General features: G+C 38.9%; 2 protein-coding genes and 4 non-coding genes across 10 annotated transcripts; 1 reads left to right on the top strand and 5 right to left on the bottom strand.

Moving 5' to 3' along the window:
- Window positions 1–5,886: 5,886 nt before the first annotated feature.
- Window positions 5,887–19,963, top strand: RFC4 (replication factor C subunit 4). Its single transcript, XM_036875105.2, has 11 exons — window positions 5,887–6,323; window positions 8,284–8,423; window positions 9,976–10,054; window positions 12,804–12,883; window positions 14,779–14,898; window positions 16,794–16,937; window positions 17,128–17,248; window positions 18,052–18,177; window positions 19,471–19,551; window positions 19,626–19,742; window positions 19,821–19,963. The coding sequence occupies exons 2-11, from the start codon at window positions 8,296–8,298 to the stop codon at window positions 19,914–19,916; spliced, it is 1,092 nt and encodes a 363-aa protein (XP_036731000.2). The 5' UTR covers window positions 5,887–6,323; window positions 8,284–8,295; the 3' UTR covers window positions 19,917–19,963.
- A 16-nt stretch (window positions 19,964–19,979) lies between these two features.
- Window positions 19,980–26,094, bottom strand: EIF4A2 (eukaryotic translation initiation factor 4A2). 5 transcript variants are annotated; one of them, XR_008997178.1, is made up of 12 exons: window positions 25,693–26,010; window positions 25,264–25,309; window positions 25,047–25,179; window positions 24,630–24,769; window positions 23,685–23,853; window positions 23,478–23,587; window positions 23,099–23,242; window positions 22,651–22,788; window positions 22,326–22,415; window positions 22,017–22,096; window positions 21,462–21,572; window positions 19,980–20,761 (listed from the first exon to the last, which is right to left on the bottom strand). XR_008997178.1 is itself a non-coding variant. In XM_036875104.2 (11 exons), exons 1-11 carry the CDS (start codon window positions 26,066–26,068, stop codon window positions 20,617–20,619), a joined length of 1,224 nt encoding a protein of 407 aa, XP_036730999.1. In that variant the 5' UTR covers window positions 26,069–26,094; the 3' UTR covers window positions 19,980–20,616. The 5 variants fall into 5 exon arrangements, 3 of the variants coding, with proteins under 3 accessions (XP_036730999.1, XP_057356943.1, XP_057356946.1); XR_008997180.1 differs by having other exon boundaries at window positions 21,466–21,572; XM_036875104.2 differs by lacking the exons at window positions 21,462–21,572; window positions 25,693–26,010 and adding an exon at window positions 26,040–26,094.
- On the bottom strand, window positions 22,156–22,296 carry LOC118907122 (small nucleolar RNA SNORA4). The gene has a single exon (XR_005022717.1). It is a non-coding gene; the product is annotated as a small nucleolar RNA SNORA4 (small nucleolar RNA).
- On the bottom strand, window positions 22,472–22,603 carry LOC118907121 (small nucleolar RNA SNORA63). Its single transcript, XR_005022716.1, has one exon. It is a non-coding gene; the product is annotated as a small nucleolar RNA SNORA63 (small nucleolar RNA).
- LOC118907126 (small nucleolar RNA SNORA81) lies at window positions 22,879–23,057 on the bottom strand. The gene has a single exon (XR_005022720.2). It is a non-coding gene; the product is annotated as a small nucleolar RNA SNORA81 (small nucleolar RNA).
- LOC118907128 (small nucleolar RNA SNORD2) lies at window positions 24,871–24,936 on the bottom strand. The gene has a single exon (XR_005022722.1). It is a non-coding gene; the product is annotated as a small nucleolar RNA SNORD2 (small nucleolar RNA).
- Window positions 26,095–27,980: the final 1,886 nt, after the last annotated feature.

The raw sequence follows: 27,980 nt of genomic DNA, 5'->3' as shown, positions 1-27,980 counted from the left end.
ATCAGCTTGCCCACCATTCTTCATTCCTCCATATGTGCACCAAAAGAGAAGAGAGATGAGACCAAGCCATATAACTTGGTGGGGAAACTCACTCATCCTCTGGACAGCGATCACATTCTTTCTTTGTTCCAGGGTTGTCCCCACTACAGGAATAATAGCAGGTCTCAACCCCGGTTAAGTTGCTGAAGTTTTCTGTGGTGAGAAATGATGCCGTGTGGTGAAGAGCAGAATCCCAACATAAACTCCTGGGGTCCTGATGCAAATCTATGCCATCTGCAGCAGAGTGTCACTCAGAAAAGAAACCTTCATGTGCTACTGAGCCCTGGTAGAGACTGAGCACCTAACCATAGGACATTAACTGACCAAGTGTCCAGATCTGACCATCAGGAGCTGGGTTCTATCAACTCACCAAGCCTTAAGGTTGGGAGGAACCAGCAGCATTCCATCACAAAACAGAAGTGATAAATCTGGGTTGTAGTGTTGTTGCAGAAGGGATGCTTGCACCTCAGCCTAGATGTTACAGATCCCTGTCCTGTATGCTGCCTCCAGAATCCAAATAGCCTGCCAGTCATTCTGCTTTCTTTTCAATTGTGTGGGATGTGAGATAATGTGTCCTAATTTGGTGGTGATGGGTTATGTCCCAGCTTGCCCCTTACCACTGGATCCCTAAAAACTTGACTTATGTGATGATCCCCTGAATTTCCATTTACCTCTTTTTTTGCCCTCTCAAATGCATATGTCTTACCCAGTCCTCCAATGTATGTGCCAATTCTTGTTCATCTGATCATTAATATAGACTAATATGATCTTCTGGAGAATGTCCAGATAATCCAGGTCTTTATGGGAGAGGGCAGAGTTAACATGGCTCAGAGGCAGTGTTGTGAATGTATACTGTGCCTTGTCCTATGTGAATGTGAACTGCTCTGGTCTTCCTTCCTGGTAATGATGGGAGAAAATACATACAGTAAAATCAATGGTTGTATACTATATATTCAGTTCATTTAAATCTTATCTAGCAAAGATACTGTATCTGGCTCATAACCCCAATTGGGAGGCAACTACTTGGTTGAGGTTATGGTAATCCACTGTTATCCTCCAGGATACATTTAGTTTTTGTAAGGGCCATACTAGTGAATGGGATAGTCATATGATGAGGGCCACCATTCCTGCTTACTTTAGGTGTTTAAGGATAACACTAATATTTGCTGTACCCCTCATATAGTATTGTCTTTTATTTACTATCTTGATGGAGAGGGTAGGATGGCTTCACAGGCTTCTACTTGGCTTATCCCACAGGCCAAAGAGCAAGTGTGGGTTATGCCAATACCTAAGAATGGCCATTCCAATTATTCCTGTGGGAACCAGAGAAATGACCAGCAGCTAAGTCTGTAGAGCCAGTGGGTCTACCATGAGCCAGATGTGGGCTATAACTCCATTTATTATTACCTGACCCCTTATTCACCCACTCCAACGGGGGGAGTTTTAAGGATGCTTTGGGTCCCAGCATATCTCAACTCAGACCTGTATCCAGTAGTCCTTGAAAGGTTTTGTGTTCCTCTTTCCCTCAATGTATAGTTACACAAGTAAATGGCTTTGGGGAGGACTGAGAAAATCACTCATTACCGCATATTTTTGCCATGGTGTTTGCAGGGTCCTTTTTCATGAGGACCTAGCTTCTCCATCATTCAATGGAATTTGGAGAACTGGCCTAGGTCTGGAAACTTAGAAAGTGATAGTGACTCTTTATCACGGCTACAATCAGGCTCCTGGCCATACATCTTTGATTAATTTTGGTTGTATAGATTGAGCAATATTCTTGTTTGCTGCTCATCTGTCGTGTCCCTCAGGGTGCTGTGCTGTAGTAACTTCCTGCTTAGTTCTCTGTCAGTCAGACCTCCCTGACTGCCTCTGACGTTGCCACTCCTGATGACAATTTTTCCTACCTTGCTTTGGAGAATTAAGCATTGCCTTCTGGCTTCTGTTATTTTGGAATTCTGTTGTCCCCACTGCTATCAGAAAACCCTGCTCTGTCCCAACAGCTCCTGCCAGCAGCCTTGGCCTACAGAAGACAGCTTACCACTGAGCTTGTTAACAATGCTGGAGCCCCCCATTAGCATATTCCCGATAACTTTGGACAAGAGCACTGTATTCCAAGAACAGAGTGGGCTAATGGATTTTTGGCCTTACATAGTGTATTCAGTTTCTCTGAATCTTGATTTCTTCCCCCAGTGCTTGCCACCACAGTTCTGGCATTTCTAATTTACTTAGTGTGGGCCATTGCTTTTTCCAAGCTTCCAAGTGCCAACGAAATACTATCTCCTGGAGTCTTTGCCAAGATACTAAATCCTGTGTCATAACTTCATGCTCCCTTTGCCAACTTTATATTCCATCCCCCTTCTGGCAGCACAGGTCCATATATGCTCTCCTGCTTTGCCAGTTCATGTTGCCCAGTTGCAGCTCCTTCAGCATGCAATGCTTTTCTACCTTTACCTGGCCCATCATTTCCCCAGATAAACTATATTGTGGCTTAATCCTGGCTATTGCTCTGGTGGTTGAGAGTGAAGAGTGGAATGGACTCTTGAGGGGCAGTGGGAGATATATGTTGTCATACAAGGCAGAAACCTCTACCTTGATGTAGAATCAAGGTAGGAATTCAGGAATTCAGGAATATGGAAATTTAAGATTTTCCAGTGCATTGACCAACTGACCCCATTTTAAATTTCAACATCCCATTTTCTCCCAATCAGGGCCTTGATGTTGGTGGAGCAGACTAGGTAGTGTTGAGAATTTAACCTAGTCTAGCCAATAGAATTTTCTGCCTTCTTCCTGCAGGATATGTGAATCATTTTATATGCTGCCAAGTAGACTCTCTGGCTTTCATACTTGGTCTGATATTGCCAGTTAATCACCCTCAGTCTTTCATTGTCTTTCTTCAATAAATTAATGAGCCCCCTATCCTCCACAAAATGGCCATCTAATTCCAAAATTCTTATAATTACTGTTTCCTAAAACCCAAGATACTCCACCTGTGGTTGTACTCACTTCTCCGAGCATAACATTCCAGTTTACCATTGGTGGATGTTTTAACAACTGCCATAGTGAGACAGGGACCATGGGCTTAGACAGAGTAGGGTGAGGGCCTCTGGAAAAAACAAAAGCAGGATAATCTATTGTGAGATTTGCTTTGGCCTACTGAGGGGGGCCCAGCTTATTTTTCTGACTTTACCCAAGTGCTGCTTTTCTTCCTCCAGCTCTAAACAAATGATTTGTTGCAACTTAGGTAATGTAGCAAGCAACCCCAAAACAACATAGTAAAAACAGGAAGGATTCCATCTTAAAACCCAATCAGTTAAAAAAGTTTAACAGACAATAACTCAGCCCACCTTGGGAGCAAAGCAGGCAGTCTTGAGTGATATGCTCCCAGACCAAGCTGCTAACCTGGGAGGAAATCAGAGAAGTAAAATTCTTGTAAATAATGAGGAAGAATAATAACAAACTTAGTGTTTCTTCAAAGGTATTTGGGACCACTTAGCAGGTGTACATTCCTAGCCCTTTGTCTCTCAACTGCCTATAAAACCCCTAGACAAGGCACCACCCTGGGGTTCTCTTGTCCCCTCCTGGCCTGAACCAGGAGCTCTGTCCTCTTACTTTCTCTCTAAATAAAAGCCTCTGCCTTGCTCTCCTACCTTGACTGTTTGAGGAGTTCATTCTTTGGCTCCATGAACAAAAACCCTGATAGCATTCCAGGAACTATTAGTGCTCCACTACCACCAGTGACAGGGTTCTTGTTAGAGAACTGGTAGGTGATCCAGAAGATGGTAGGTGATCCAATCTTAAAATTTCATCTTAAGAGTCTTTTTCTAGGACCACTTCTTGTACCAAGCATCATGGGTTGAATTCTCTAGGAAAAAAATTCTGGGATTTTGAGTTCTGTATGCACGTTTTTTATTGGGTGGTACCCTCAGTACCAACACCTGAGAGGCATTAAGAAAGCAGGGTTGGGCAGAAGTTGTACTGCGAGGCAAATGCAGCAGCAATCTGGAGCTGGGACAATCCATGAATTGTGCCCCCTTAAGGATGGGGGCTAAGCCTCTGTACCCCCCTTAGATTAGTCCTTGAAGGTGGGCTGCCCCCAGGGAAGGAATGTAACTTTGGACAAAGTGGTTCTGTTTGGCCGCAGTCAGTTGCTGGAGAGGACTCAGCTGAGAGCTGTCAACTGTTGACACTCCCAGCAGTTGGGAGAGTAAGTGTATCAGTCCTGAAAGGTGGCACACCAGGGCATCCATTACACCTGCATTTTCTGGTTTTAAAATTGACAGTCATCCACTATCTAATCCTCCCACTCTTGACAGCAACCTTTTATTTTCCATCCAACTCTTTTAATTTTCTAGTAAAACAAAATCCAGGTACAATTTCGTCTTATCTGTTTCAAAGTGTAACATAACAAGTAGAGCTGTATCCAACTTTTGAAAGCCCTCTTTTCACATTAAAAGTTTCATATATGTCCATGTAATAGTACCATAATAGTAACTGAATGAATATCCACTAAAAAAGTAATAAAAGTTATTACAAATTAACTAGTTTAATCACATAAGCACCCATATATAATACAAAAAAAATTATATATCTTTACAGTTCTTGTTCTGCAGCAGAAACGGTGGTTAGGTATGCACATAAACTCATAAAATACCTGAGTTAGGATGCTACCTATAGTTGTGTTCAAGAATGGAATGGCTGCCTGAGGTGTGGGCAAGTGTAGGTTGAAATCCAGCCAACCTCTAATCACCAAGTCTTAGGCCCCACCAAGGGTCTGAATATACCAAAGGAACATGACACTTTTTCTAAACCAATTGCCTAAAAAGGCTCTTGGTCCCTTTTTTCTACTTGGATAAAGGCATCTCTATGCTAGCCCTGAACCTGCCCAGTGACTAATTACAAGTCTTAACTCTGGAGTCAGACAGTCCTAGATGTGGAGTCTGGCTTTGTTGCTTGTTTGCTATTAGCCTTATCCATTTAAGACTCAGTTTTCTTATCTGTAAAATGGGATTTTATCTCCCTCTGTGTGGTTGTGGTGTTTGTGGAGGTAGCAAATGAATACCACCTAATAACACATATTTTAATAGATCTTTATCAACTTCGAGATATAATTTACATACAAATGCATGCCTCAATGAAGGTAGCATTTTAAAAGGGTCAGTATTCAGTAAGATTTAGGAAAAATTCAGAGCGAACAGCAGTGGGTAAAGATAAAAACGGAGGCCTCAGACACTTGCCTTAAAGCCCATAGTGCATGTCCCCTGGTGGGGTTAAACATTACCATCAATCTTTTAACTTTTATTCAGCGTTTGCACCACAAGAGTTTGAGGCAGGACTCTACGATTAGATGACCATAGTTGCATGACAAGGTCCACCCAACGGGCGGACACTAATAGAGGTATAAGCCATACGCACTCTTAAGGGCAAGGAAAGGCATCGTTTTCAGACGTCTCTGCCCTTAAAGCACACAGTTTGCTCCGCGAAGACAAAGCCGGGTGGTGGGGTTGGGGGACCGACCGGGTACCTACACTACACAGGGATCCGCAGGGTGCCTCCCTAATCTCCCTCCTTCTTAGGGGCGAAGCAAGTCGCAAGCCGAAATGTGTTGCTGCAGAAATGTCAGTGAGACGCCCCTCGCCTACCGCGAAGTTCACAGTGTGGTACAAGTTCTGCAGACTCGTATCTAAAATGAGAGAGTGCGCCTCTCAAAACCTTGGTTGACCGCGGGTTCCCAAAGGCCCCTCCCAACCGCCCTCCCGGGTGAGCGCAACCGCGCACGGTCGATGAGCATGCCGGGTACGCGTCTCCTCTGGCTGTCGCCCTCAAGTTCCCCAGCCCTACAGCCCACGATCGGACGAATGCACCGAGACGAGATGGAACTTTATTTATAACCCCTTAGTCATTCTCGTTCCAGTCTATGGATGCCTAAAAGCCTATTTGTCTTCTCGTCTGTTAAATACAACGCTACAGATGTAAACGGCTGCCTCAAGCACGGCGTGCGGCGGACCGGAAGTGACGCAATACGTGTCCGCGTATTCCCGCTCTGCCGTTCGCTTGCGGTTCCGTGGCGGGAACTGGAGCGAGCTCACGGCGGCAGCTTTGTCGCTCGGCCCCGCCACTCAGGCCTCCCTGAACCTGATATTCTCAGATTGGGGAACGAGCTAAGATTTAGCGACTGCCTCTCCTTTTCCCTCTCCCGGAAACGCCAAGAACGAGCCGATAGTGTCTGGCTTCCGACACGAACGACTGAAAGACCCTGGGAACAGGCGCGGGGACGCGGATAAAAGGTGACCAGCCGGAGAAATCGGGAGGGGTGCTTTTGCCTTCCTCCACTCCTGCAGCCTGGATGCCCCTGTGATGTCTTCCATCTCCGTCTGGCAAGCACAGGGGCCGGACCAGCGCTCCAGGCCACCCACTTTCTCCTACTCCTTCTGCAGCCCTTTGTGAAATGGTGGCTGAGTACTGCAGATTTCAAAGCCCTGCTGAGAGCTGTGTTACTGTTAAGTAGCCTGTGGCAGGGGTGGAATAACTCAGTAACATTAAAAACCTTGGCCGTTTACAGATATTAACTTATCTTACGTTTAGAATATATACCCATATACCAAACACAGAACTGTGTGCACAGTTCTTTTTTTCTTAATGTTATTTGTTTTTATTGAGGTGTAATTGATATACAATATTATATTGGTTTCAGATGTACAACATGATTGGACATTTGTATACATTATGAAACAGCCACCACCTGTCACCATACAAAGTTAATACAGCGTTATTGACTGTATTCCCATACTGTACATTACAGCCCCATGACTTATTTTGTAACTGAAAGTTTGTACCTCTTAATCCCCTTCGCCTATTCCATCCTCCCTAACCCTCCCTTCCTTCTGGCAACCACCATTCTGTTCTCTGTATCTATGAGTCTGGGTTTTGTTTTTTGCACATGTAAGTGAAATGTGATACTTGTCTTTCTTATTTCACTTAGCACAATCAATACTCTCAAGGTGTATCCATGTTGTTGCAAATGGCAAGATTTCATTTTTTGTAGTTGAGTAGTAATTCAGTTTGTGTGTGTCACACACTGTACACAAACACCCATATTCTTTATCCATTAATCCATCAATGGACTCTTGGGTTGTTTCCATATCTTGCCCGTTGTAAATAATGCTGTGATGAACATTGGGGTGCATGTATCTTTTTGAATAAGTGTTTTAGGTTTTTTCAGACATGTACCCAGTAGTGAAATTGCTGGCTCATATGGTAGCCCTCTATCTTTAACTTTTTGAGGAACCTCCATACTGCTTTCCATAATTGCTGCACCAGTTTACATTCCCACCAACAGTGCACAAAGGTTTATGCGATTGTTTTATTATATTTAGTTGCCTTATGGAATAGGTCTTTGCACTTTTTACAGAAGGGGAATCTGAGTCTCGTAAGTGGTAATTGAGTCACCAAGTATTATGGAGCATCTGTCATATACCAGTCACTGCTCTAGGCACTTGGCAATACAGCAATGAAAAAAAATAGAATGGTCACTAACGCTGGGAACTTTCAGGCAAGCTAATGATGCTTTTCTACCCCCAAAACAGCCTGCTGGCTGCCTAGAAGAATATTTACCTGAATGTTAATAGTGGTTATCTTCTGGGTGAAATTTTGTATTAATTTTTAAAATCATTTTCTGCATTATTTTTATTTCCAGTGAGCATGTCAACCAAAAAACACCTGGTTCCATTTTAACAATGGAGTCCCTGACCCACCCCTCCCCACAAAAAGGCCTTTGAAGGCAGCAGTCCTTGCCTCTGCCAGTAAAATGGGCTCTAGGTCCAAGAAGTGAAGTTTCTCATTTGTGGCTTCAGCACTTCCAATTGCTGAGTCCATTCCAGGGTCCGAGCTCAAGCTAGGCCCATGACTAATATGGAAGAGACTATAGAAGCCCATGTACAATTGGGCCTTGAATGACATAATAGTTATCAAGAAGTTTGGAACTCTTAAAAATTTTTGACGTAAGATTTTTTTTTGTTCTGTACTCCCTCATTATAAAAAGATTCTAAATTCCTTAAGCACTTTGGCCTCTTTTTTGCCCCTGTAGCCCTCAGGACAGTGCATTCAGAGGGTGGTAGATCATGGAGTGATGTCCTTTATTAAGTAATTATTTGAATATCTTTGCACAAGGTTGAGTGTAGTTTCAGGCTGTACTTCCACATAATGGTTTCAAAAGAGCTTTTCCTTTTCTGTCTTGCACCTGGTCAGGGTGAAGTAACCATGCAGGCTTTTCTAAAAGGCACATCTATCGCTATGAAACCATCAACCAAGGATCGAGGAACAGCTGCCACTGCTGGAAGCAGTGGAGAAAACAAGAAAGCCAAACCTGTTCCATGGGTGGAAAAATAGTAAGAACGCTTGTGTTTCTGTTGAAATAGTTAATAAATTACCTCTCTAACTAGTTTTGGTCACTTTTTTTTTACTTAAGGGGGGATGATTTGCTCTGTAAAGATGTCCTTGAAAATCACCTAATTAAGTGAGTCATAGAACCTAAGAACTAAAAGGGACCTTAAGATGATCTAGTTCAGTTCTGTTATTTTGTAGATGAAGTAAGGTCTTCTTTAGAACTCAGGTCTTTGGTTTTAGATGCTGGGATACAGCAGTAAAGAAAACAAAGTTTTTATAAGCTGACTCTAAGCTCTTGTTCAGGAGTTCTACTTAAATCAAAGTAGTCTCTTCCCTTTTCGTTACTGACAGGTAGAAATTGGTCGGTTTTGTTTTTTTTTTTATTTTCAGCAAAAACAACAGTTGAAGTGTCACTTAAATTTTAATCAGCTAACAGATATTATGACAAGTAGTTGTAACCCCTGGTGTAGCCTCAATTACTACCAAGCATTTGTAGATTACTTTGGGGTCAAATAAGGTCTTCATATGTTTTATTTGATACCAAAACAATGCCTTTAAAAATGGGGCATTTTACATAAAAATCTAGGTTTTTAAAAAATTAAATTGTACAAGAGGAAAAAAATCTAGATCTTCAGCTTCTTAAGAGATTGATTTAGCAACACTAGATCCAAGTTCTCACCTGCTTCTCATTCTGGAAAAGTCATATGTTCCTCAATTAACTATAGTCCCTACTATTTTCTCTTGCCTTACACTCTGTGTTCTTCACCCTTGTTATCTGCCTGGCTCTGCAGATATTTGAATATGAAACCCTGGTTTATAACATACTGGTTTTCCTAGAAAACATCATATGACAAAATTCCTACCTGGAATTGACCTGATTAGTCAGAAAAGTATAAATCAAAGAAGAGCTTTTTGATTGGTAAACTAAGTATAAAGGCTGATCTTAGGGTTGGGAGTATAACTTTATTCTAGCTTCTCTTAATATCACTAAATAATATGAGATGAAAATTATGTGTTATTATCCTTCATATTGGTTAAACTTGTTATTTTGTTAGCCTCAGTGAAGTGGGTAGGTATGCATTTTTTGTACAGTTAAGTGATAGAAGAAATTGGTATTAACTAATTAACAACATAATAGCTATATATATATAACTGTATTAACCAAAATAGTTAACTACCCTGAGGTTACTAAATAATTCTCCCTTTTCAGCTTAAGTGATGATTTTATAAAAATATAATATTCCTTTCTAGGCAAGTGTTCACTTTACATTTTTACCCAGTTGGCATTTGTGGTGTAATAAAATAAAATCATTTTGCTTAACATAACAGATGTAAACAACACATCTGGAAATGTGAAAAATCTCTTCAGTCCTTCAGTATGTATTTGCTTAAGGTAAATATAAAAGGGGGTTCCACCTACTTCCAATTATGAAAATTTCTCATTTCATTACTATAATGAGAATTATCATTGGTATTTTAGCAAGAGGAACACTTAAGACTTTTCTTTGGCTACTATAATATACTAAATAATCTCTCTCGCCTTTTTTTTTCCAGTCGCCCAAAATGTGTGGATGAAGTTGCTTTCCAAGAAGAAGTGGTTGCAGTGCTGAAAAAGTCTTTAGAAGGAGCTGATGTGAGCAGCAGATTGATGTTTAATGTCATTGGGAGATTTTAGACTTAATTTATTTACCCTCTTCCTTCCTTTATGACCTCCTGCCCCCTTTAAATACTAGGCTGTATATTCAGTCAGCCCTTGATAAAAATTTGTACAGTGGATGACTAGTTCAACAAATATTTCTTGTGCATCTCATAGTCTTTCCTAGGGCATTCTTATATAGTACTCATGTATAGACTTTGAGTGAGACACACTGGTCCCTTTGCTCATAGTTTATGTTTTGGTGGGGAGATAAAGAATAAACATGTAAGCCAAATAAGAGAATTATAGATAATGACATGCACTATAAAGAAGAGTCAGAGATTCTTTGCAAGTATAATTGCCCACCTAATTTTTAGAGTTGTTTCGAACTTTGAGTATTTATTTTGCTTCTGGCACTGTGTCTCCTGTGATATGTGGGTTAAAATGTCCTTGAAGTTATTTGCAGTTCAGATTATACAGTTACAAGATAAACCCATATGAAGAATTAGCAGTTTTAAATTGTTTATGATAAAATGCTTTAAGAGTTCAGTGAAGGAAGGGGGAAGGTTGCAGGTGAAAGTGGGATATGGTTTTTGCTTTTTTCCCAAGATTTGCTTCTTTCCTCTCAACCTGGCTGTTTTGAATTAGAGATTCTTTTGGGTTTTGCTGCCATTATTCTCTTCCTAAATTACACTACAATACATATTTTGAAAGAACTTATATTTATAAAACTTTAAAATCTTTTCTTTACCATCATGTTTTTATTTGATCAAAATATGTTTACCTTCTAATTTTATAATAGTACATAATTTTAATTGCACAGTAATATTTACATAGATTGTAGGACAAAATTATTTTAACATTGCTGCTATTCTCAACTCTTCAGGTATAAATGTGTTGGCATTATGACCCAGTTCTTGACTTTATACCATCTAACTTAGGAGGCTGAATTAAGAACTCTTCTTCAGACACTTATGTAATATTTTGTGTGTCTTTTCAGACTAGACTTTATTAAACTTAAAGATGAACAAATTTTTCAAGTTGTAAAGAGTAAAGGAAAATAATTCATTCTTCATTTACTTAAAAGATTTTTAAGTAGAATTATGAGTTTTTTTCAGAAATCAATTTTAAGAACTGATATTCTACATACATTCTTATATGCACCAAATATATCAAACTCTTATATAATGTAACATTTAATAATTTTACTATTTTTAAAAATATCTTATTATATATGATAGTTATCTGAATGAATCATTGCTAATATTGAGGTATGCATGGATCAGAATAGCAGTTATACCCTTAAAAATGAAGAAGCCTGGGAACTTTTTTGGTTTTTGTTTTTAAGTACATGAATCTCCTAGTTTGAGTCTTAAACTATGTGTTACCAGTGTAATAAGTCTTATAATTAACATATTTATTTGTTGGTTTGTTTGGCACATATTGAATACTGCACAAGATGCTGAGCATACAAATGTGAATAGAAAAAATAAGGTTCTTGACCTTCATAGGCTTACCATCTAGTGAGGTAGACACATGTTTTACAATTAAACCCAACCATTAAATAAACAATAAATAATTGCGAACTGCATCAAGCACAACAAAGAGTGATGAGAGATTAACAGAGGAGACCTGCTTTAGGTTGGATGGTCAGGGAGGTCTCTGACTTATAATGCAGTGGGAGTTAGCCAGGCAGAATAAGGAGCCTTTTTTTTCTAGCTCATAGGGGAAAGTATATGTGCAAGCCAGAGAGTACTTAGCTGTTGGAGGTCATTGTAAGTTGGAGCCTAGAAGGTAAGAGGTGGTGAGCAGATCATGAACATCCTTGTATATTACGATAAGCATGTTTTTTGTTTGTCTGTTTTTGTTTTTCTAAGTGGGATATGAAGTCAGTGAATAGTTTGAAGTAGCAAGCAAAGTGGCGTCTGATTTGGGGTAAGAATAAATGGATGGGAAGGGTGAGAGGCAAGAGTGGAAGCAAACTCTACTGTCTAGTTTCCTGTGCACAATGACTGCCACATGTGAAAAGACACACTGAGCAATGTACAGTTTCATAATGGAGCTCATTAGAATTTAGTACTTCTGTTCATTTACAGCCAAGTTAGCTAGACTTAAGGTATAAAAGAAGATAACTAGTTACCTTTCTTCCTCTAACAAATTCTTCCTTATAATGTGGTCATCCCCTACAGGGTACATAATCATGATGTGGAGTACTGCCTGGCACTTAAAAGAAGCTTAATTTTTTTCAGTGTTTATGTTCCTGGAACTTCAGCTCATCCAAAGCCCTAATATGTCTTTTTTCACTTCTTTTTCTTCAGTATTGCCAAATCCAATTGTGCCTTTGGTCTCTTTCTCCTTTGAAGCAACTGACATCTTTAAAAAATATAAAATCTTGCCCACTCCTGAGCAAAGTGTGTGATAGGAAACTGACAGAAGCCTAGGATTCTCATCAGAAATAAGAGGTTTCCAATTCCAGCTTTGAAAATTTTACCTAAGTAGATTATTTATAGAGCAATCAAAAATATTGATATTAGACATATTAGACATATTGGGAAAATGTGAAAAAGCAGGATTTAGAACTGTTAATAACTCTGATACCAGTTATATTAAGAAATCTTTGTATTCACATATGTGTGCCCTCTCTATTAGGGAGGTTACTGCACTGTTCCATAGATATTTTCAGTCACCATTTTCATCTGTTTGTGCCAGAGTAAATTTTTAAAAAAATAAAATTTAATTTCTGCAGCTCCCTAATCTCTTGTTTTATGGGCCACCTGGAACTGGGAAAACATCCACTATTTTGGCAGCAGCTAGGGAACTCTTTGGGTAAGTTAAAATACCTCCTCTTCTTTTTTTTTTTTTTCAGTTAAGAGTCTTGACACTGAAAATCTCTGGTACTGCTTTTCATTCTATAAAAATTTGCATTTAGTTTCCCTGTGCGGTTATGGGTTTGTTTTTGTTTCTGAATTTTTATTCCAATGGGCCCATTTCCAATTCCTCCCCTCCAATAAATTAGCTTGCCTATGTGTTTTCTAAACTTCATCCTGAACCTTGTTTAAATGTGTTTGAATGTACTACAACACATGGAGTCTTGTGATTTTTTTCATCACTTTAAAAAGTTTTTTCATTATGATTTTGAAGCCCAGAGGACCTACCCTGTCTCCAGTCATGCCAATAGTTTCATCACTCTCTTAATGATTATGTTCACATCTGCATCATTGTGTGATAGAATCTGCTGTCTGATGCTCCTGACCTGCACCACTCTTCCTCAGTTCCTTCTTGCTCTGGGCTTCCCAGGTCCTGCCTCTGGAGTGGCTAGGCCAGCTTCATGACCTCAAGTATCTTTAGTGTAAGCAGAGTCTGTAGTAGTTGCATGCAGTATGATTCCAGATACACCAGAATATCTCTATGAGACACCTTAGACTTCTCTTCCTGGAGTGACTGTCTTGGCTTAGCCAACCATTGTAGAGGAGCCCTTTAACTAAAGTTAAAAGATGTATCAGCCAAGGTCTGATATCAATGCAACATGCACCAATGTAGCATAGACTAACTTGAATTCATCCAGAATCCTCACATCAGGCATACGGCCAAAGGGTACATCTGAAATCCTGCATATGGAAATAGATGCCTCTGAAACCACCCACCAACTCTGTAAGGATAATTAGTTCTGTTGAAATGTTAGGGGAGACAAAAGGGGAAGCTACTGTGAACCTAATATTTTATTTACTTGACAGGAACTTTTATTTCTCAAGGAAATTTCAAAAGAGCTTTTTTTATTATTCCACTGCTCCATTAGATCCAAACTGAATCAGCCTTAACAATACAGTCATACTGAAACTATTATTAGTTTTAGCTGTTCTAGAGTGAGTCAGTCCACATTTTTGAACTTTCAAAATACCCATTTAAAAATAATGTTTGTCCTTATAGAACTAAAAGAACTTAATTACAAATTCTACATTTATAGTATAAGGTTTTAAAACAGAATATATATGCATAGAGGTTCCTAAATGTTTATGCCTATAAAAAAAGGCTTAGGATATCATACTATTTAGGAAAAGCAAAGACAAAATGAAATCCCAACTCTTGCTTTTTTATTGAAAAAAAATACATATATAGAAAAATGATTGGAAGGAAGTTTTCAAAACACTGGCTTGGCAGGGTATACCAGTTGTTTTAATTTTCTTTTGATTTCTCAGGTTTCCCTACACTGACCAACTTTTAATAATTTTTTACAAAACTTAATTTTTAAGTTGTTTCCTTATAGCAGTTTTCCATATAGCAAGCTACCCTATTTTAATAATTCAAACATGCTATATGCAGCATTTAAAATTATAACATATTTATAACTATGTAAATGTAACAATAGAAGAATGTTAAGTAACCTAGAATGGAATGTCATATAGCTATTAAAATGGTATTTACAGTGGTTCTGATGACATAGCAAGATATTTATGATGTAATCTTCTGTGGAAAATTGACTTCAAATTTTATACATTATGTGATACCATCTACCTATTTTTTTTAAGTGCATGGTAAAAAGCCAGAGTGTTAACTACATGTCTCTGCAAAAGAGAAAATACCAAAATGATTGTGTGCCTTCTAGCCAAATTATTTACTAGGTGGACTTTAAACCGCAAAATGTACAAATGTTAAATATGATTTAAACCTGGGTTATTTATATGCTTTATGATGCCTCCTATTTTGTTTTCATTTTGACATAGGCCTGAACTTTTTCGATTAAGAGTTCTTGAGTTAAATGCATCTGATGAACGTGGAATACAGGTAGTTAGAGAGAAAGTGAAGAATTTTGCTCAGTTAACTGTGTCAGGAAGTCGTTCAGAGTAAGTAAGCTGTCCTTCCCTTCTCCATACTGTGTCGTTGTATTGATTTAAAATATGTGTTTCTGCTACATTTCCAACTCCTTTTTCATGTCATATCACATTCTCATCTAAATTATTTAAACCCAGAAATGGTTCTTCCATTATAACAACTAATTTTAAGTTGTTTAGCTGTCAAGGGTTTTTAGCTGATATTTTTTTAAGGAATATTTATTAATCAAATTTGATAGTTTGATGGTACACTCATAATAAAAAAATTGGTTTTTGATATTGATATTGTGTTACTAAAAGAAAAAGTATCAGTTATCTTAAGTCTCAGTGTATATTTCATAATTAGGTGATTATATAAGATCTTGTCAAAACTGGGACACTTTTAAAGTGAAGGAAGGTATATTAATAATTAAAATAGGATGGCTCTGAATTGAATGGATATTTAGTCAACTACTTATACTCCTTAGGTTCCAAGTTTAAATTTTGTTCACAGTTCCAAGATTAAATTTTGGTACTTGACATATATTTAAGTTTATATCAGAGCATACTTAAGAATCTTTACAAAGAGAATGACTGATTTTTGATGTCTGCCTTGGGTTGACAGTGCATATAAATCATATACCTGACAAGGGACTTAGATCAAGAATATATAAAGAGCGCTCACAACTCAATAATAAAAAGGCGACCCGATTTAAAAATGGGCAAAGGATCTGAATAGATACTACTCCAAAGAAGATACAATAGTCCCTCCTTATCCACAGTTTCACTCTACACAGTTTCAGTTACCTGCAGTCAACTGAAGTTCAGAAGCAGATGATCATCCTTCTGATGATATGTCAGAAGGTCAATAGTAGCCTAATGCTACGTCACAATGTCTATGTCATTCTCCTCACTTCATCTTATCACATAGGCATTTTATCCTGTCACATCATAAGAAGAGCGAATATAGTACAATAAGATATAAGAGACCACATTCACAAAACTTTTATTATAATATACTGTTATAATTGTTCTATTATTACTGTTAATCTCTTACTGTACCTAATTTCTAAATTAAACTTTATAAAAGATGTGTATGTATTGAAAAAAGAGTATATATAGGGTTCAGTACTATCTGCAGTTTCAGGCATCCCCTGCAGGTCTTGGAACATATTCCTTACATATAAGGGGAGAGACTACTGTATACAGATGGCTGTTAAGCACATGAAAACATATTTATCAACATCATTAGTCATTAAAGAAATACAAATAAAGACCATGATGAGATACCACTTTATACCCACTAGAACAGCTGTTACCAAAAAGAAAATAATGAGTATTGGCAAGGATGTGGAGAAATTGGAACCCTTATGCATTGCTGGTTAGATTGTAAAAGGGCGCAGCCACTTTGAAAACATTTTGGCAGTTCCTCTAAAAATTAGAGTTACCATATAACCCAGCAATTTCAGTCCTAGATGAAATGAAAATATAATGTCTATGCGAAAAATGTATGCAAATGTTCATAGCAGCATTATTCATAATAGTCAAAACATGGAAACAATCCAAATACCATTAACTGTTGAATGGACAATGTAATATATCCATTTGCCATATTATTTGGCAATAAAAAAAAAGTGAAGTAATGATATACTATAACACAGATGAACCTTGAGACCATTTGTGCTAAGTGAAAGAAGCCAGTCACAAAGACAACATATATTCCATATATATGAAATGTCTAATGTCCAGAATAGGCAAATCTGTGGAGACAGAAGATAGAGATTCATGACTGCCTAGGACTGCGAGAGTTGGGAGAAGAGAAATTACTCCTAAGAGATACAGAGTTTCTTTCTGAGGTGACAAATGTTCTAGAATTAGATTATTTGATGATATATGAATTATAACTCCTATGCATTTCTCTGAATTAGTGGGAAGCCATGTCCTCCCTTTAAGATTGTGATTCTGGATGAAGCAGATTCAATGACCTCAGCTGCTCAGGCAGCTTTAAGACGTACCATGGAGAAAGAGTCTAAAACCACCCGATTCTGTCTCATCTGTAACTATGTCAGTCGGTATGTATATTGCCCTGAAGATAGATGCTAGGCAGCCTTATTTTGGTAACCCCAACTAAGTAAAGAAAAATTCTAATGTTTCAAAGCTACATTAATTTCTTCTCTGTCAAATCTTGATTTTTTTTGATAAAAATGAGTTATTTGGGGGAGATTCTTCATACACTGACTCGTTTTTTCCAACATTTTACAGAATAATTGAACCTCTGACCTCTAGATGTTCTAAATTCCGTTTCAAACCTCTGTCAGATAAAATTCAACAGCAGCGGTTACTGGACATTGCTGATAAAGAACATGTCAAAATTAGCAATGAGGTAAATACTAATTATTGTTATTACAGTTACTGTTAACTACTAATTTTTTTTGATGAATGCATATGTAGAGGCCCTGGAAGAGTCAAATATATATTGCTTCAATTTCTGATTCAGTTCTTCAAGCAAAGTTAAGCTAAATGATCAACAGTTGGAATGTCTAGGAATTACAGATTCAGCCTTTCTGTTATTATTAGACGTTTATTATCTATCAGTATTTCAGAGACCCCAAACAGGAGCAGAAATTGGAACCCTTATATATTGCAGGTTGAAATGTAAAAATGATGTGGCCACCTTTGAAAACAGTTGGGCAGTTTCTCTAAAAGTTAAACAGAGTTACCGTATGACCCAGCAATTCCAATTCTAGGTATACATCCACAAGAAAGAGAAAACACGTTCCACAGCAAACAAATCTCTGCATAATGACTAGATTTTCGAATCCTAACATTCCATTTCAAGAATTTGGCATGATGAAATTCTGGTACAGTGATACAATGTATTGTTACTCATTATAACAATTTAACTATAACTGGAATTCTCTTTATGTAATTAAAATAGGATGAGAAGTATGGGACATCTCTTGTCTCTGGAAATTTCTTTCAAAGGCAAGAGATCTCTATCCTTGCATTGGGCTGATGCTGTCTCCTGTCATGAATTTTGCCACTCTAGGCCTGATAATAGTCCTTCAAAAATGTAATTAAATGTTTTTCCCCACTAACTCTAGGCTGAAACAGTGATTCTCAGCTTTACGAACATGAAAAAACTTTAATGGCCGTCATAGATTAAAACAACTTTCTTCTCTTCAGGGAATAGCTTATCTTGTTACAGTGTCAGAAGGAGATTTAAGAAAAGCCATTACATTTCTTCAAAGTGCTACTCGATTAACGGCTGGAATGGAGGTCACAGAGAAGGTGATCATAGACATTGCTGGGGTAAGAGCATTAGATATTCTGAAATTCTTTTCCTTTTAGAAAATTTTCATCCAACAGGTAGATACAGAATGCTCATTGTGTTTAGGTCAAACTGCTTTAACAAAATACCATAGGCTGAATGGCTTGTAACAAATTTACTTCACAGTTATGGAAGCTGGGAAGTCTAAGCCCAAGGTGCCAGCATATTTTGTATCTGGTGAGGATCCACATTCTAGTTCATAGACAAATTCAGACAGCTTTCATCTCACTTCATCCTCCTGTGGCAGAAGGGAGCTCTGTGGGGCTTCTTCCTAAAGCATTAATCCAGTTTGTGAGGGCTCTACCCTCATGACTTAATCATGTCTCAAAGGCCCTACCTCCAAATACTATCATATTAGGGGTTTTAACATGAATTGTGCAGAGGACACATTTAGCCTATACCATGTGCCAAGTACTAGGAGCAGTGTAAGGTAGTAACCTGGGATTATCAGAATGCTTTGAGGATGTGGCAGTTACAATGGATCTAACAGCCATCACTGATAGTATAAACCAAATATTCTGACAAAGAGCCATATATACACAAGGGGCATATCCAGTTTATAGGAGTCATTTATTGAAGAAAATGGATTGCCACACCTTTGCCCTTGGATAATCCCGTGTCAGGCCTCACCTCAGGATTACAATTTTCAAAATTTAGTTCCTAAGGCTTTTTTAATACCACAGTGAAACTGATAGCAGTAGTCCCCTTTAATTTTCTGGATATTAGGGACTGTTTCAACCACTGTTAGTGGCATCTTTATTTGAAGGGCACTTCCCCTTAAAATCCTTTTTCAAACTACTTGGCTGATTTTAACCACTGGTGAGGAATTGTTGCTACTGGGGAGAACTTTTAGCTACTCACCCACAGACCAACCAGAACAGCTGTTCTTGTTCCATAGGACTGAACTCAAGAGAATCTTTAGGAGTTGAGGAAATTGTGTGTACAGAGCCGTAAGAGGATTTTAAAAGCAAAATGCATCAGATTGCATAGTAGTGACTGGACTAATGTAATACTGGCATAGTCAAGCCAAGGTCATGGTACCCGGAAAGCTTATTTCAGATTCAGCAGCTTTCTAGGTCACTTATCTGGAGCTCAGAATTATGAGGCTTAAAGCTAGCCCTTGTCATTTTTGCTTTCTCCAGTCTGGATTCAGCTACAGAACTTCTTTGTACACCATCTACCCAAGCATGAAACAAAAGGGAGTGGGCTTAGACCAGGCAGTGTAATTATGTCCAGATTTCTCCCAGAAAACTGAATCTTTTTACTAATTTTAGGTGATACCAGCTGAGACAATTGATGGAATATTTGCTGCATGTCAAAGTGGCTCTTTTGACAAACTAGAAATTGTGGTAAAGGTAAAGTCACTTTTCACCAACCGGGGAAAGGGAAATTGAATGATCCAATACAAAACATCCAATTTTTGTTACAGGACTTAATAGATGAGGGCCATGCAGCAACTCAGCTTGTAAGTCAACTTCATGATAGAGTTGTAGAAAATGATAACCTTTCTGATAAGCAGAAGTCCATCGTTACAGAAAAACTTGCTGTAAGTAGGCAACTTTTGCTTATCTAGGCAAAATATTTAATTCTACCTCAGAGATTAACTCCTTTCATTTTCTTATAGGAAGTGGATAAATGCTTAGCAGATGGTGCTGATGAACATCTGCAACTGATCAGCCTCTGTGCTACTATGATGCAGCAGTTAACTCAGAATTGTTAATCATGTTTAGTATATGTTTCATCTCTAATTATGATTTCTATATAATAAAATGACCAAAGCACCTTAAAGTGAATATACAATTTATTTAACATTCAAACTTCATTAAGACATGTGCAATATGGCAATTTTACTGGGGGATTTAAACCCTACCTAAGATATGATTGCTTGCTGGGGTTTAGCAACAGGGTCCAGTTCACACTTAGCACTAATTAAATACTTTATTGAATAAATACAATACCAAACAAAATGCATTCAAATGCTTTCTAAAAAATAATCAATTTTAAAGGCCTTTCTATTCAAGGCTAATAACAATAAAGGTAAATATGCTAGTTTAACATAATTGGCTGATTTTATACAGCACTTATATCTTTTAGTCCACAAGTATATTATTAAATGATAGAGAACATCTAATACAACCATTTCTACAGAACTAGGAAATAAATTTCTAAGAAACAAAGACTTTACAGACCCCATCTTTTATACCCAACCCCAACAGTCTAACTCTAAAGAGGATAAAGCCAATGACTTTCCTCACAAGAGCTCACGACTAAAGTCGCTTTGCTATCAAAATCTGTATTTCTGATCCGTTATGAGCATTGAGACAAGACTCAAATATTCCCAAAGAAAGAAGCACAATGCCACGTTGTGATTGCCTATTCAGCAACAGCGAGCACTGCATTCAAAACTCTCATCCCAGGAATTAAATAAGGTCGGCCACATTCATTGGCATTTCCTCCACTGTAGTATTGTAGAAAGTCTCAATGTCACGAAGAATCCTCTTGTCTTCTTCAGTAACAAAGTTTATAGCCACACCTTTCCTCCCAAATCGACCCCCTCTGCCAATTCTGTGTAAAAAAAACAAACCAGCAATTAGAATATGTTACTTCTCACATAGTTCATGAACTACTGAACATGATGATCCACTTGTTAACCATCAGCTGCTGTTTACTTATCAAGGTTATAGTTCGTGCTTCTAATTGGAGCACTAGCTGCTAATCAATATCTAGAGAAAAAAATTTTCCTTTGCAGTTAGTGCCAAAAGGATTCAAGGCTTGTCTGGCTGCAAAATGAGATTTTATCAGGTGTCTTGAGCATTATTATTTTTAAAGCAGATGACAGTACTGTGTTTGGGGTAGTGAAATTAAAGCCCATACCAAAGTGGGCCACCAAGAGCAGATGTCAGCCTGGGACAGATGTAAACACCAGGGATAAAACAAAAAGAAGTTATATAATCCATTTCGACGCACCTCTGGAACTGAAAACTGTGAATACAAATGCTGCAAGGTTAACTAGTCTAAAACGACTTTTTCCAGTGGGAAAACAAGTATTTGGTATGGTAACCCAAACTTATCACTGCTTTTTTGCTCAGTTTCACACGTTTTAACTCAAATTACTCAAACGTGTTTACCTCCAAAACAGCTTTCTACCCTTCCTAACATAAACCAGACAATACAAACCACCTAATAAACTAATGTACAAAATACCCTGGCTGGAACAACTTAAAATATCAAATAATCATGACAAAAGAAAAACAAATATAAATACCGACTCGCTCTTTATTCAAACAGTGTGCTGTTTCGCTTATGATTCCACGTCCTAAATTACGTCAACGCCGTTTCTGAGCGCCATCTCGTCATCAACTGCTGCTATCGACTCCTGTATTTTTTAAAAAGTCTTTTTTTTACATCATGTAACAAAGTACAATTCAATTTACTTAGGGATAAAGCCACTAACTAAACCAGGGACTGCTCAAATGGCTACCAGACAACACCAAGAAAATCCCAACTAGAGAGGAATCACCAAGAAAGCACAGGGACAACAGAACATTACTAAGACTAAAGCTCTGAAATAAGCTAAGACCAACAGATCTAAACCTGATCTGTATGACGTCCACAATTCAGGCAACGTTTACAGCTGTTTTCCCACTGTGTGTGACCAGTCTTCCCACGTACAATTTTAATTACATCTTTCCAAGTTACTATGCCTTTTTTCTGTATCATTCCCTGATTTGAGGTTACCTTTCAGACACATCAGTCAGTAGAAAATCAATACATGAATTCATTTTACCAATACAAAAAGTCTCAAGATGCCTTTACTCACCTGTGAATATAGTTCTCACGATTGGTAGGTAGATCATAGTTTATAACCAATGAAACTTGTTGCACATCAATCCCACGAGCCTGAAATACAATGAATGGTATGATGTTCAAATGCTAATTAAAAAATTAGACACTTGTCTAATGTAGGCCACAAAATAGTAGTGAACTATATGTTAAGTGATACAGCCCACTGTGGAGTGTGGTCTATTCTTTATTCTCCCAAACAGTGTAGGTTGGTAAAGGTTATTAAACAACCTTTCCCCCTGAAAAACTTTTGGTAGATTAAAAAAGCAGTAACTGACTGGCTTACCAACAAGTCAGTAGTGATCAGAACACGGCTTGACCCTGATCGGAATTCCCTCATGATAACATCTCTTTCCTTCTGGTCCATGTCACCATGCTGCAAATGAACATACCTTCATTCAAGAATCACCAGTCAAACCAACATTTATCAACGTGTATGAGACCAAGCGTCCCTGGCTGCAACAAGAGTATAGCAGACAGGTATAGTTAAGAAACAAGTTTATTTTGAGCAGGGGGAACGACAACACAGCACTTAACAGCTATATTGTAGTCTGAATCCTGCTTTAATAAATACATTGTAATTGCCATTACTGGGTTAGAATACCTCTTACCAAAGCAGAAACTGTGAAGTCCCTAGCATGCATTTTCTCAGTGAGCCAGTCCACCTTGCGCCTTGTATTGAGAAAAATAACAGCCTGAGTAATTGTCAGTGTCTCGTACAAGTCACAAAGTGTATCCAACTTCCATTCCTACAGTATTTAAAAGAGAAGGTTGCCAGTTGTTAATCTAGTTTCCAGTTTACTTTCAAGAGCAACTCATTTTATTATATCTGTCTAAAGACATATTGCACCAAATTTTAAGACAAAGGACACTGGACATTAAGAAAGAGGTCCACCCTAGTCTTTACAATCTAGTGCAGTTTACTTTTCTTCTTGTGTGTACTCTGCTAGCATTATAACAAAAACCAAGATGTAATCCTGGTTTCTGCAATTTTAGCACAGTGCTTATACAAGAAGGCAAAAAAATTGGCTACATTTTCATTTTAAATAATCAAATTACCTCTCTTTCAACATTGATATAAAACTGTTTGATTCCTTCAAGGGTCAATTCTTCCTTTTTCACCAGAATTCGAATTGGATCTCTCATGAATTTTTTGGTCACTTCTAACACATCAGTTGGCATTGTGGCAGAAAGCAACACAACCTTAAAGAGACAATGACAATGTTGTCACAAAAATAATTAACACAACTTTTCATAATAATAAAAAAATGTCTGAGACCAAGCATCTCTGCCTTGCTATGGAATTGTGCTAGACAGAGTTATGCATCAATTGCTTTAAGCAGTGGGAACGACAATAGAACACTCCAGTTGTGTTGTAACTACCTGCCATCAAACCTAACCTCCAGCCATATATAGTAAAGTGTGAAATAAAGCTCACCTGAATACTTGTATTTAATTTTTGGAAAATCTCATAGATTTGATCCTTAAAACCTCGGCTCAACATTTCATCAGCTTCATCCAAAACAAACATTTTGATCCATTTTGGAGCTGTTAAATATAAAATACTATCATCTCCAGATTCTCAAAGTACTTGAGTTTATTTGCAATAGTAAATACAATATATTCAATAGACAGCAATACTTACAAAGGTATCTTCTGTTTAACATATCAAACACTCTCCCTGGTGTACCAACAACAATATGTGGTGCTTCAGCCTGCAGCTTTTGCATTTCATTTCGAACATTGGTTCCACCAATGCAAGCATGACAAGTTGCTCCCATGTAATCTCCAAGTGCCAGAATTACCTTTTGGATCTAAAAACCAAATCCTGAATTATTATTCAGCAGAATTATAGGCTCTGTGACTAAACTTCAAAGCATAAGGGCAAAATCTTGTCTGCAAAGTTTTTATGCATGCACAGCACTTAACGACTTCCAAGCTTAAAATGCACACTGATCTGCTTCAAAGGATAAATTCCCTTAAAATATCTTTCTTGTGCCTTGTCAAGCTTGAGATCCTGTTACCGAGATAACAGCTAGGTTAAAGAACTTAAAAACATTTCCTACATTGTTCATTACGTAGGAAGGTGTAAATAGTGGTACAAGTTCTACAATAACAGCTAGGACTAGTTGTTGACCCTTTTATCCCCCACAGGTACTGTAACTTATATAAACCTTGACCTTAAAAAGGCTTAGTTTCATCAGCAAGGTTTACTTCAAAGCCAATACAGCAATGAGCTTTGAAAACATAGCATGCAACAGATGCATCACAAACTACTGAGACAGTCAAATGATAACATGTCACTGCAGTTTTCATGTTGCACAACTGCATTCATACTTAAAAATGGGAACAAATGTAGACCACCTGAACAGAACAGCTTCAGTTTCTCAATCTGTTACACAACCCTGCAAAACCATACCTGCACACCCAGTTCCTGTTTAACTTGCAACAAAAACTTCCTGCATGCATGGACAGTTAACAGGAGGGCTCTGATAGGACCAATTTACACTAACTTTTCAACTCTTCACAGTTGTGAAACCTGAAACCTATGCAACACGCAAGCAGTTTTTTTGAACTACACTATCAATACCTGTTGAGCCAGTTCTCTGGTGGGGGCCAATACTAGTGCTTGGGTCTCCTTGAACTCAATCTCCAACTGTTGCAGGATGGAAATAGCAAATGTGGCTGTCTTGCCAGTACCTGACTGAGCTTGAGCAATCACATCATACCCTAAAAAAAGTAGGATACATATTTACCGATCCCACATCAAACCGTCACTTCTAGTTCACACCATGTATTCCATTTGGAACATGAATTATGCCCAAATAATCAAGTGATCAGCAATGAGATTCTCCATTTCAGGTCAGTCCCGAAAGATGATTGCCATCATTTCACTTTAAGGAATACAAATAGGTGCTAGTCCCCCAGAAGCTATTTTCCCTTTTATGGTCCAGGTCTACGTAGAACAGTGAATTCATTTTTTCAAAGTGACAACTAATTCTTTTACCTTTAATACAGGGAATAATAGCTCTCTGCTGAATAGCTGAAGGCTTCTCAAAACCGTAAGCATAGATGCCCCGAAGAAGAGACTCCTTTAAATTCATATCGTCAAAGTTATCAACAATTTCATTCCAGTTGCTCTGTAGAGCAAAAAAAAAAAAAGGGATAAATGGGGTGTACCGACTCACCATTCAAGCGTTTCAAAATCTGCACATATTTCTTACCTCAATGACACCATCGGGGTCCATTCCCTCTGGGCCTCCATGTTCTCTGCAGACAAGAATACTGCGTTAGAGAACATCTCCGAAGACACCAAATCTGCATATTAGGCGGATGCCCCTTTAATAACCTCTCATCCGGTCCCCACTCGTGCACACGCACACCCGGTAGGTTGAAAAGTGGGGACGCCTCGAGCGGCCCCAGCGCAAAGCGCTCGGGTATCAGCAGCGGACTGTATCGCGAGAGCTCGCACGGAGCTCCGCCCCTTACACTGCGCAAGCCGGGGTGATTGACGCGGGCCGAGCTCTGGCGAGAACTGTAACCAACGGTTATCCGGGACCCCGTTGCCGGTCCGGCTTCATCCGCCTTCCGGACGCGGCGAGTAGGCGCGCTGTCCGGCCCCTTCCCCCCACCCTCAAAGTCTAGTATTTCACCTCCCGCCGTTGGCCGCAAATAAAGCTTCGAGCCCCGGTTGCACGGCACGGAATGCGGATTGCGCCACGGCTTCAACTAAATGCTGTGCTCCGCACGGCAGGGGAAGCAGCCGAAATTTCAAAGCGTCTTCTGGAGGAAAACAGACACCCCTTAACCACTCTGTTCTCGCACTAGTCTCCCCGCAATCCGAGGCCCTACTCATCATGGAAGGTTCTCGAAGGACACCGCTATACCCCAAGGAAATGCATATGAACCCTAGTTCCTTACCTTTGTGCCATATACCATCATCTCCTCTGGCATTGTATGACTTTCGCCACAAACTACCGTCACCGTAAAAAGACCATACCTGTTATAATCCGCAGAACCACCAGACATGATCCGTAGAACCGCTCAGCGTCCGACTGGAAAGACAGGAGTACCGCGCCACCGGTTTTTATAGGCTCGTGGCCGGGACTCGTTTCCCGCGGAGGAATTTTCTCGTCGCTCTTCGCTCAGCCACAAAATTGTGATCCTGAGGTCTTTGCCTCAGAAAATATCTCAAACAAGTATGTGGGAAAATATAGATTTAGCTCTTTCTAGATATTTCAGGATCGCTGGGAATCCCAGAACGCTGGGGGAAGGTTGGACTCTTTTCTTTGCAGCGGAGGAATATTGCAGCAAGAGTATCTAACTGCGTCCCCGCCCGCCCTGCTCCTACGGGGTTTCCGCGTCCCTGAAGCAGAGGCGGCCCCGGGGAACCGAGCCGGACCGGGAGGCAGAAGCCTGAGGGGCGCTGCGCGCCGGCGAGTTGGGTCGAGTTCACCGTTCCCCACCAGCGCTCAGTGTCGGCGAAGCAGGCAGGCCTGCACTGTGTGCACTGGAAGAGAATTGGATTATTCCGCCTGTTCCATCGCTACTTAACTTGACGTTAAAGAGCCGCCTGGCCTTTAGCCTGAGCGTTTAACATCCATTAAGATCTTGAAAGTGTGAAACTTGCTAGGGAAAATGACCCCCAGCACGTCAAGAAAATCCGTTTTACCGTACTGTGCTGGGCTAGAAAAAATGTGTCATTTGCAAATGTCTTTGGAGTCGCCAATTCTATTCTCTGTTGCCTCTGGTCTTCTCTCGTTGTCTTTTTAAAATAAGGCTAATGATTTTAATAGGTGTGAGGAATGTCTGATAAAATAAACTTCTGCAGTTGGATTAGTAGAGAAGGAGGAATAATTTTTCTTTGTAAAGCAGAAAGTAAAGGGATGCTTCTGGCAGATACGGCTCTGTGCCGCTTTGGGACTAGATAGGTTTTGATTCTGGTCTACATTGGTCACTTTTTTTCTTTTTTCAAATAACTGTGTATACATAATGAATTTTAGGGTTTTGAAATTGAGAGTGATACAACCCTTGCTCCTTGTAGAAACTACGTGATTCAGCTCTACAGGTTTTCATCTATAGTGGGACCCCAGACCCGTTGATAAAAACAAAAAACAATACAGTCATTTAACTTTACAGTATTACACACACTGAAAGATATCACGAATACTCAGGAAAACATTTTCTCATTAATTTATAAGACCAACTTAAAGTCTGATAACTGGAAAAACTGACTCTTGGTTTTCTATACCAGTATGTTATATCTGACATATTTGGCTCTAAATACCACATGTGTTTTTCTCCCCCAAAATCATTTATTTGAAAATTATTACAGTGCCAGGAACTTTAACAAAAACAGTACCAAGATTGGACAAAGTGAACTTGGCCCTCAGTCTAGTAGAGCTGCTCCTATCATCCTCCTGTAATGTTCAAATTCAGATTTGAGGTAATGACAGATATTTTCTCAGAATGAAGGTCAGTGTCCTTACTGTCTCATTAAAAACCTAGTAAAAATCTCCTGGAATCTGAGGAATGGAAGAAAATACTAAATCAGTAAAGTGAGCAACCATCTACTGCAGCTTAAGTCTTTAAGGTGAAATCAATCAATCACAGAGTGAAATCAATAAACAATTAACATTTAATTGTTGAGTGTTTTCTTCAGGTTTAGTACTACTGCTACATGCTGTGCAGGATTTCGAGTCTCTTAAGAGGAAATGAAAAAGGGCTGAACTCTGATTTAGGTCACAATTGCTGAAAGAGTTTCAAGTAAAAAGCTTCATACTCCAAAACCCAGTAAAAAATCCAGGGTCAAATCCAGATTTCCATTGCCTGCAACCAACCTTATGCTGTATTTCTAATAAATGCTGTGCTTACCATATCTGCTGTGCTTACTAAAACCTATTAATAAGTAATTAATGAGTTAAAGATCCAAAACATACAC

The sequence above is a fragment of the Manis pentadactyla genome, chromosome 1, assembly GCF_030020395.1.
Source record: "Manis pentadactyla isolate mManPen7 chromosome 1, mManPen7.hap1, whole genome shotgun sequence".
NCBI lineage: Eukaryota > Metazoa > Chordata > Mammalia > Pholidota > Manidae > Manis > Manis pentadactyla.
This window is presented reverse-complemented; position numbering and strand designations above follow the sequence as displayed.

What these genes read in the sequence shown, in the direction of transcription:
- RFC4 (XM_036875105.2), top strand. Translation starts at nt 8,296, where the DNA reads ATGCAGGCTTTTCTAAAAGGCACATCTATCGCTATGAAACCATCAACC. An exon ending in ATCTGTAACTATGTCAGTCG is followed by an intron (nt 16,938 to 17,127) that starts GTATGTATATTG and finishes AACATTTTACAG; the next exon opens with AATAATTGAACCTCTGACCT. An exon ending in TCGTTACAGAAAAACTTGCT is followed by an intron (nt 19,743 to 19,820) that starts GTAAGTAGGCAA and finishes ATTTTCTTATAG; the next exon opens with GAAGTGGATAAATGCTTAGC.
- EIF4A2 (XM_057500960.1), bottom strand. Translation starts at nt 25,898, where the DNA reads ATGATGAGTAGGGCCTCGGATTGCGGGGAGACTAGTGCGAGAACAGAG. An exon ending in TATTATTCCCTGTATTAAAG is followed by an intron (nt 24,770 to 25,046) that starts GTAAAAGAATTA and finishes TACTTTTTTTAG; the next exon opens with GGTATGATGTGATTGCTCAA. An exon ending in ATATCAATGTTGAAAGAGAG is followed by an intron (nt 22,789 to 23,098) that starts GTAATTTGATTA and finishes TAAATACTGTAG; the next exon opens with GAATGGAAGTTGGATACACT.